Source organism: Malaya genurostris, chromosome 2, assembly GCF_030247185.1.
Source record: "Malaya genurostris strain Urasoe2022 chromosome 2, Malgen_1.1, whole genome shotgun sequence".
NCBI classification, from domain to species: Eukaryota; Metazoa; Arthropoda; class Insecta; order Diptera; family Culicidae; genus Malaya; species Malaya genurostris.
Genome location: NC_080571.1, coordinates 250,892,209 through 250,901,664, shown reverse-complemented (window position 1 = coordinate 250,901,664; position 9,456 = coordinate 250,892,209). Strand labels below are relative to the sequence as shown.

The window sequence follows — 9,456 nt, the reverse complement described above, 5'->3', positions numbered from 1 at the left end:
CTCTCGTATATCAAGTTTTGATTATATAACGATTTTCAAGGTTGCATTTAAAATCACTTCTTTTCTCCTTGTTTTGCCATCCATTCCTCCTGCCATCTGCTTGAATGGGTCATGTTCAGCACTCCATCAGATTGTGGTCCACGGCGGGTGAGTGCTTTTATATGGACGTTGAAGTTCTTTTTCATACCGGTTTATTCGTGCTCTAGCTGGCCGGCGACGCGACAGGGGAACACTGGCGCTGAGAAAGAAGAAATGACCGATCAAGCCGCCTTTTTTAAGCCGAACATAAATTCGCAGACACAGGGCAAGGTGAACTGAAATCACCGGCTCGGAAGAAGAAGGAATATGAACAGATTCGACGCGAATCAATGAAGCATAAGTCTCAACCACTGTTCTGCTAGTTGTCGTTTGTTCCGTACGAGGTAAAATTGCACAACCTATAAAATATAAAATATATCGGAAAGCACTTCGACAAGTAGGATTTTAACGAATTTTATTAAAGTTTCTCGGCACTATCTGCGCTCATTAAAAAGATTTAGAATGCGTTGAAATTGCAAAGCAGTAAAATGTTGTAATTTGAGAAAAAGTAGATTTCCAAAATTATTTTTCGAACCAAGCAAACTAATAGCTTGGGACATTTCACAAGAGCTATTCACAAAATTAAGGTTCGTACTCAATTTTAGGAAATGACGCATCAAATGCATTCATATTGATTTTTTTCCAGGGAAGTATAAATATCAGTTAACTACGCTCGCTTTCAATAATATATCTTATCATTTTAACTTTTATTACGATGGCACATGAATCATAAACAGAAATTGTGTCTAGCGAAAAGCATATATGGAGGAAAATTCCTCGTAAAATTTGAAAAGAAATTTGCTTTCCTTAAATACTACCTCGGGTTGAAAAGATCCAAGTAACCCTGTACTTTTAATTCGCTATGGTTTGTAAACTGAATACTTGGTAACGATTTTCAAGTAAACTCTGAAAGTGAAATTTTAATTTTATATCAAAAGAAAGATGCATTATGAACTCATCGTTTCAACTGTACAGACTAGTGAATCAACCAGAAATTAACATTGACAAGATTGCGCAATCAGGACGTCGACACATCGCATAGGTTTCCATTTAAATTGCACGAGGTGAGAGACCAATTCGACTTAATATTGACTTTTAAAAGGGGCGTTATATTTATGCATGCTTATTTCTCTTTCGACTACTATCGAACTGAGGAGTGGTGAAAAATATATTTTGAGAACTGGGTACAGTTCTCAAAATATATAAAATCAACCTCGTCATAATCATATTCATCACATAAAAAATGAGCATGTAATCACACTTTGTGTGCATTTCTCTACTATAAATCATATAAATTTGCTCAATGTTTAGCTTACTTACGTATAATTTCACACTATATTGCGTAGACATCAGCCATATTGAATATTGCGTTTCGTTTCGACGAATTAGGAAAAATTTTAAGGGAACAATTCAAATTCATTATGCTATTACGCGTTATTTAAAACTAAACGCGTAAAACTTGCTGCATAAATTAAAGTTCTAGTATGATTGAATAATCGGGAAGAACTTCACCGGACCAAAAAAAACACATAGAAATAATTTTTGTTTCAATAGAAACAGCTAATCGACTGTTTATTACATACACAGAAAAAAATTATGAATTTTACAAGTAACAGAATTCTAAAAACGATACATTTCACAACTACTTAATTTTACAATTGACGCAATATTCCACTTGTCCAGAAATTTACATGCTCCGAGCTCGGCACTCGGCTACCAAGTGCCGCTGTATGGATTTATATTTATCAATTATTCAATGAACAGATATGAGCTCTGCGGTTCAGTTGAGTAACCGATGTGCTTGTGATCTACACACTTAAAAAAAAGACTGTGATTTTACATCTTTTTAGATGCACATCAATGGGCGACGTATTTCATACAAATTTATATTCCAGAACATGTAAAATTGTGTGCTTTGAAAATAACATGTCTTGAATTCGAATGAAATAAAAAACAAAAGATCGATAACAGCAGCGCGACTTGAACCGAGAAACATTACACACCAAAAAAATTTGAATTTTACTGGTGACTTAATCTCTCATACGATGTAATTCATAAAGACCTAATTTGTCAAATGTTTATACTGTTACATACAAATCTCAAGATTTTTTCGAACTGTGTATTCTTGATGCATATAATTCCATTATTCTGTAAATCATGGACAGAGCGGGTAGTAAAATGTATCTCAAGCTGTGAGCATAACACGAAGCATTACACGTAGTGTTGAAAACAATAACGTAACGTTTAAATACAGTTCACTTGAAGAAGACGCAAACCAATAGCGTCGAAACGATGGATGTATATTTATATTCTTTTTAATCTATTATTTAATTAAATTGTAGAATAAGGACTAATACTGAAAAGTGGCTGCACCCCAAGGGAGAGACGCTTAGAACAATGTGGCAATCACACATTAACACAATGCGTTAGTGCATTTATCAATATTGGCACTTTCGTTTTCATACAGTTGCACAGTTGCGGCACACAAAGAGCTCAGTTTTGACAGGTAGCTGTTTCATGTGGCACAGAGTGGCACACATAGGCTCACAGTATGTCACGTGTTTAGCGGCTCTCCCCTTGCTGCACCCTTGAAGTCTAGTTAGAACATCAAAAGCGTTAGTATAATATTTAAACGATTTTTTTGTCAAACTGTGGACAGAGTTGGGAAAATCATGGTCAAAATATTCCGTCCATTATCACTCGCAAAAATATCAGTTCAAGAGATTTCCTAAAAAACTCAGTGACTGAAAACATCACTTTCGAGATTTTCGTTCATGAAACAAGCATGCACAACACTCTCGAAGTTCATAAGTGATTTTTTGTGTGAGCGAAACTTGCTGACAAATTTTGACCCACAGAAATTATCGAAAGGGAGAAGAGTCTCCGATGATATTTCGATGCTGAATTTCAACTACGTTCCAGTTCGACACCGAAGTGATTCGTGCAAGACTCAATCACTATATTTTCATCAATAAAAAATTACTATTGACAAAATTCGAAACTGAATCGCAACTGAGAAATGATGACTGCGATATTTTCGATACGCGTAGAGTAGTCAATATGAACAATAATACTATTTAACAGATTCCAAATAGTGAATATAACGTGATGCTGTTTTAATTTCTGGTGGTTGATTATGCTACACTACCGCGTAAAACCCCGCACACGGAAACCATATAACTTCCGAAATCCGCGTAAAAAACCACGTGACTTCGGAAATCCGCGTAAAATTTTTCAAAAAAATCGACTGTTGGACTTAAAACTTTTTTCCGAAATCGATTTTTTTATGCCAAATGTCTTGGAAATGCATGAAACGTCGAGATCTGGTGCAATCTAAAAAAAAAAATTTTTTTCAAAAATCGACTGTGGGACTTCAAAAATCCGCATAGAAAAATGGCGGGTGGGTAATGTCAGAGACATTACTGGATGTCGTGAATACGAAAACAACTGACATGTTCCTTAATACTTCCGAATATCAATTAGTTGATCAATTGTATGAATTATGCAAGCATTCCCTTTTTTCACATATTTCGCAAAAACAAAGAAGGGTTCACTTGATCTCGATTACTGTGAATTTCACACAGCGAAAAGTGCACAAATCTAATCAAACTGTTCTAGATTTGCACCAAACTGAGGTTTTTTACCTTCGATTTGCTAAGAAGAAATCCTAATAGTTCTTTAGGAAACTTTTAGAGCCATTAGAACGGCTGATTTTGTGTGATGCTCGCCACCGTTGTCTTCTTTTCGTTGTTTTTTCACCAATGCAAACGACTGGCAGTTGTGACGTAATCGCTCTTGTCGGAAGCGAAACTAGCTTTGCAAACAACACACAATACATCTGCTTGCAGGGGCGATAGAATCCAAACAGATCCAATTTTTGTTAAGAGGCTTCCTTTTACGTGATTTCGTTTGTAGTTTTTTCACTAATGGGCGGTCCAAACGGCTATAAAAATAGCAGCATATAGAATTTTATTGTCGATTATCTCATTTTGGATTTGCATATTTCATTGAAAGAAACTATCAGGATGCTGTACGGGATTCATTCCTGCCTTAAAGACGGACCAAATTGTGGAACTTACTACGATATTAAGCACTATTTGGAACATTTTTCTCGAACGATTTGTTGTACAGCAGCAGATATTTTGTTCTCCATCACCGAACGCGTTCTGATTGGCTGGTGTTGACATGGGTCAAATGAGACTGGTTTTTCAATAGTGTACTCATAAAATTATGATAATATTTCCGATGGCATGTAGCAAAAATTATGTTGATTCGTTAGATACAACAAGAGATATTCACGATCAAAAACTTATCACTCTCTCAGAGGGTAAGTTTTGAAAAGGCGCCCCATAATAAAGTAAGTCGTATTCGCGACAAAAAAACCGCAAAACTTAAAATAATTTTTAATAAACTTTAATTCTGGGACTTCGGAAATAATTGAGATTTCCGAAATCGAACAAAATTGTTTGATTTCAGATGTCTTACAAATGCATGAAACGTCCATATGTAATGTAAACCAAAAAAAAAATGTTTGAAAAACAAAATTTCTTGAAAAAAAATTGTATGAAAATAATTTTTTTTTTGAAAAAATTTTTTGAAAGAAAAATTGACTCACGAACTTCAGAAAATATTGGGATTTCTAAAATCGGAAAAGTTTTTTTGATGCCAAATGTCTTATAAGTGCATAAAATGTCGAGATCTGATGAAATCCAGAAAAAAATTTGAAAAAAGTAGAAAGTGTTAGAAGTTTCAAATTTAATGAAAAATTTCTAGATTACACCAAATCTCAGCGTTTCATGCATTTCTAAGACAAAACAAGAAAACCGAAAAATTTTGAAAATTCGTGTGAAAAAATTCTTTGGAAATCCACGTAAATAAACCTGCGTAACTTCGGAAATCTCAGTTTTGGCTGCCTCATGAAATGTTAGGTCAGTGTGTGCAGTTTTCTTCAGTTGTAGAAAAACAATGATATAAAATTCAAAACTTGCATAAAATTAATGCAAGATTTACCTGTTTGAAATGAATTCGAAACTTGCAAACATGAGAATCTTATAATAAAAGTTGCAGAAATACAGCATTACGCAATGAAAATGAAAATCAATCAGATAATTTGTATTCGGTTTGAGTAGACGCGATCAAAAAATGAGCAGACCAGACATCACTTTTTAAAGATATTGAAAGAAAGTTCAAAAGGCTAAGTTCATCATAGTTACTCTCATAGTTATATATTATTAGGTGTACAACTTTGCTTCCGCCGTTTTGCGATAGGTGGCTGTACCGGCTGAGGCTGGTTAAAATACATAGATGATGATGCTTTTAAAGTGACTGTGTACAGTGCCTAACGAATTGTCATCGCCGTTTCAGTGACAGTTGTTCTTGTTTTCGTATTATTCACGCTCGAAAATGTCTGTTTATGTGCCCAATTCTCGCCATTTTCGGGAAGTTTTACTTTTCTGTTACAATTCGAAAAAATGCAACTGAAGCGCATCGAATGCTTTCAGAAACTTACGGTGATGCTGCTCTGAGTAAAAGAACGTGTCGGGAATGGTTTCAACGTTTTAAAAATGGTGATCTCGATGTCGAAGACAAACAAGAGAAAAAACCTTCTAAGATGAATAACAATTTACTACGAGCTCTTAAAACCGGGTGAAACCATCACAGGAGATCGCTACCGAACGCAACTGATGCGCCTTAGTCGCGCTAAAAAAAAGCGGCCACAGTATCAAGAGCGACATGGCAAAGTCATCCGACACGACAATGTTCGGCCTCACGTCGCAAAAGTGGTCAAAAAGTACCTGGAAACGCTGAAATGGGAAGTCTTGCCCCACCCGCCGTATTCCCCAGATGTCGCCCCTTCCGACTTTCACCTATTCCGTTCGATGGCACACGGCCTGGCAGATCAACATTTTCAATCCTTCGAAGAGTTGGAAAAATGGATTACTTCATGGATAGCGTCAAATAAGGACTCCTTTTTTCGAGCCGGGATCCGAAAATTTCCGGAAATATGGGAGAAAGTTGTCGCTAGCGACAGACAATACTTTGAATGATACATCTGTAAGCACTTTTTCGCAATAAAGCTTTAAAATTTGGGAAAAAAACGGCGGAAACAAAGTTGTACACCTAATACAAAATAATATCTACAGTGCGTATCACAAAAGTCGGGACTGCTAAGGTGAATGACAATACTGTAGTGTTATTTAATTCAATTAGAAGATTTAAACTGACAAAAAAAAAATTTCCGAAATATTAACATGTTAATATTTACTGTTATTTAGATAATTTAAGTCATTACGTTGCGTGAACCATTTTCTATTCAACTCACTGTTACCATCGATACCATATTGGAAAATATTCAAGAAAAATTCATTTCGAGATTTTGCAGGTTCAATAAAACATTAGTTTGATCAAAATCGTCTGAAAATTTAAGGAATGTTTGAATATACGCATTTCAAACACCATTCCGATGATCTTCATTAAAAATAATAGTCTGTTATTTTCACAGATATTGGTGTACAATCATCAAAACACGTTAATTCAAAGGCACATGAAAATTTCGGGCGTACGAATACATGTTTGTTAAGATTAATTCTACAATATGTAGCATTAGCATTTTTCACGTGCAGATTTTTTTACAAGATCCATGTTTGTGTTAAGAGCAGTTGTATTGAAAATCAAAGGCAAAACTTATTTATTACAAATTAAGTTTGTTATGTTTTTGTAAATGTCATTCCATTTCTTGTTTATATTGCGTAGTATTTTTCACGAGTTTCTCTATTATTTTTTCGCTGATTTTATAACTCCTTTTGCGATGGGATCGTCGCATGACTTTTTGTATCAGTTGCACAATCGTTGTGAATATTTGTAATAACGGAAGAACTTAAAGATATGTTGAACAATACAGAAAAAATACGCTTTTTCCATAACACAACAGTTACTAGAGAAGTAACATAAACTAACTTGATAAATTGCACAATCAGTAGAAAAATACAGGACATAAACTTAACATGCTATTTGGGTATTTGGATTAAACCCAGTAAAACGCTATTCAGCATGAATTTGGTTTATAGAAATAACAGGAGCGCTATATTTTGTATATTTCCAACACACAACAGCGCAGCGTTTGAATAGGCGTAGCGATAACCTGCGCTCCTGTTACTTTCAAGCCAGATCGGATATATTTTAATCTTTGCTTGCTTTTTGATTGGTTTTTATAATCATTATAACTATTACTAATCACAGCACTTACTGCTTCTATTGATGATATTTCTCCACCACCACGGTAATGCCGAATAAATTTCGTTTACATCATCCACCTTACTTGTACTGAACATTTTCAGAAAGCTTCAGCTTTTGCTCAATGGCGAATTTATTCATCAGGTATTCTGCAAAGGGTTGAGATATAACGGGTATAAAAATTCATTTCTCAAAAATCTTCTGTTCGAGAATCATATCAGATATATTCAATGTGCGAACTTTTTCCTTAAAAATCATTGAAGAGAATGTTCGCTAGTGAACTTTTCAAAACTAATTTTTTGCCATGTGACATTAGTTTTGGTGAGAATCGTATTTGCAATAAAATGAGTAGGGAACTTCTATTCAGTGAGTTTCCTGATAGTTTTATCTGAAAATCACGTGTGAAAAATTTTAGTTGCAATTTTCGAAATATTGATTTTTTCTCAACACTGAGTGGAAACATTAAAATTCTTAAACAGACATCAGGCAAAAATAGTTTTAAAAATATGCAATTGACTGATTATTGTTGGGACATTTTGAACTACTGGAATATGTGATATCTTTTGTAACTTCAATTATACGAACACAATGACTAAAATTGTACTACACATATATTACTGGTCATAATCAATTTATCTAAACTGTTCTAATAGTGATAGCTCAAGCTTGGCGCAGAGAAGCTGACGGTGGCAAGGTTGCTTGGGTAAGCTACCTTGGTGACCTTGGCAACCGGCAAAGCAACCTTGGCAATTGGAGCAACATAATGGTGAGTCACCGGAGCAATGACCTTGGCGACTGGAACCACTGCCTTGACAACCTTATGGCCAAGAGGATCGCGACGTACGACAGCGTTAAATCCGTTATGTTCGTCAGCGGTGTAGTCTACGGTACGCTGGTAACCGTCGGCATCGATGAGAGTGTATTGTCCCTTGACATCATCCCCGTGACGTTCCTCGCTCTGGCTTTTGATGTCTCCGGTATGATCGTCATGAACGGAATACGAAAAATGGTACTCAGCGGGAGCATCAGCGTATTCAATGTGCTTCACAGCAACTGGCAAAAGGCCTGCATTGGCCGCCGCAACAAGAGCAAGCACAGCAAAGAACTGCAAGAAAAATTAGAATTTTAGGTATTTTTACTGGAATGTGTTCCAACAACGTTAAGCAATTCTTACTTTGAACGCCATCTCCAGTTAGTATTGATTGTTACAACTTAAGGTTTGAACAGCTATCGAGCGACTAATATTTTCGAAATAGTCTCGAAAGGTATTTATAGTGGTTGCTTCTACTTTACGTGCCCGATTTGCGAAAAATAAATACCCCAGATCAATAAACATACTAACCAATCAATGTTAATTCATATGACTTACGGTCAGGTCGACTAATCAAATCCAAAAACTGGAAACCAAAGAAATTTTGCCCTTGAGATATCAGAACTACCCACATATGGTCGTAATTTAGAGACCGACAGAATGCCGTAGCAAAACTACGCAGACTAATAAGATTAGATGTAAATAGTCTACGCAACGTGTGGAAACATATAGGCAGTGCATGGCAAAATTAAAAGTAAAAAAAAAGCTGTCCTGCATATCACTAATCGCTAGCGAAAAAGCTAATATACTTCACCCGTCAACCGCTAAGACCGCAATATAGGTAAGCAACGATAAAAACTAATCGGTCTGGTGACAGTTGTTGCACCTCGCAAATCTAAAACAAGATGGATTAAACTTGAGACAGATTTTTCGGTCGAATTAATAAAACTAGACATCGGTACACTGGGAAACTTATACCGTTCATCGGTCAAAACAAAGCAAACCTCCCGATTAAAATTTCAATATCAACACACAAAAAAACGCCGATGTCGTTAATCTTGCAGAGAGTAGGCTTCTTTAAGATGTTAACGTTATCCTTCTGATAAAAACCAAGTCCAATTAATGATTTTGTCTCACTGTTAACATTTCATTTCAACTTTTTTTTACTGGTGTTTTTCATTAACTATCGGAACAACCTACGCACGGCCTGTTTGCGCCACACAAGCAAGTAGTTGCCGTTATTCGGGTGGCGAAGTGAAATATAAAACCAAGCCCAAGGATTGTTTTTATTTCTGATATACGCTCCATTAATAAGGATTAAATAAAGATAAAAA

At 35.6% G+C, this 9,456-nt stretch overlaps 1 protein-coding gene across 1 annotated transcript; it reads right to left on the bottom strand.

Moving 5' to 3' along the window:
* Nucleotides 1-7,924: 7,924 nt before the first annotated feature.
* On the bottom strand, nucleotides 7,925-8,583 carry LOC131432878 (cuticle protein-like). The gene is made up of 2 exons (XM_058599436.1): nucleotides 8,486-8,583; nucleotides 7,925-8,416 (listed from the first exon to the last, which is right to left on the bottom strand). Exons 1-2 carry the CDS (start codon nucleotides 8,495-8,497, stop codon nucleotides 7,958-7,960), a joined length of 471 nt encoding a protein of 156 aa, XP_058455419.1. The 5' UTR covers nucleotides 8,498-8,583; the 3' UTR covers nucleotides 7,925-7,957.
* Between the last annotated feature and the right edge of the window lie 873 nt (nucleotides 8,584-9,456).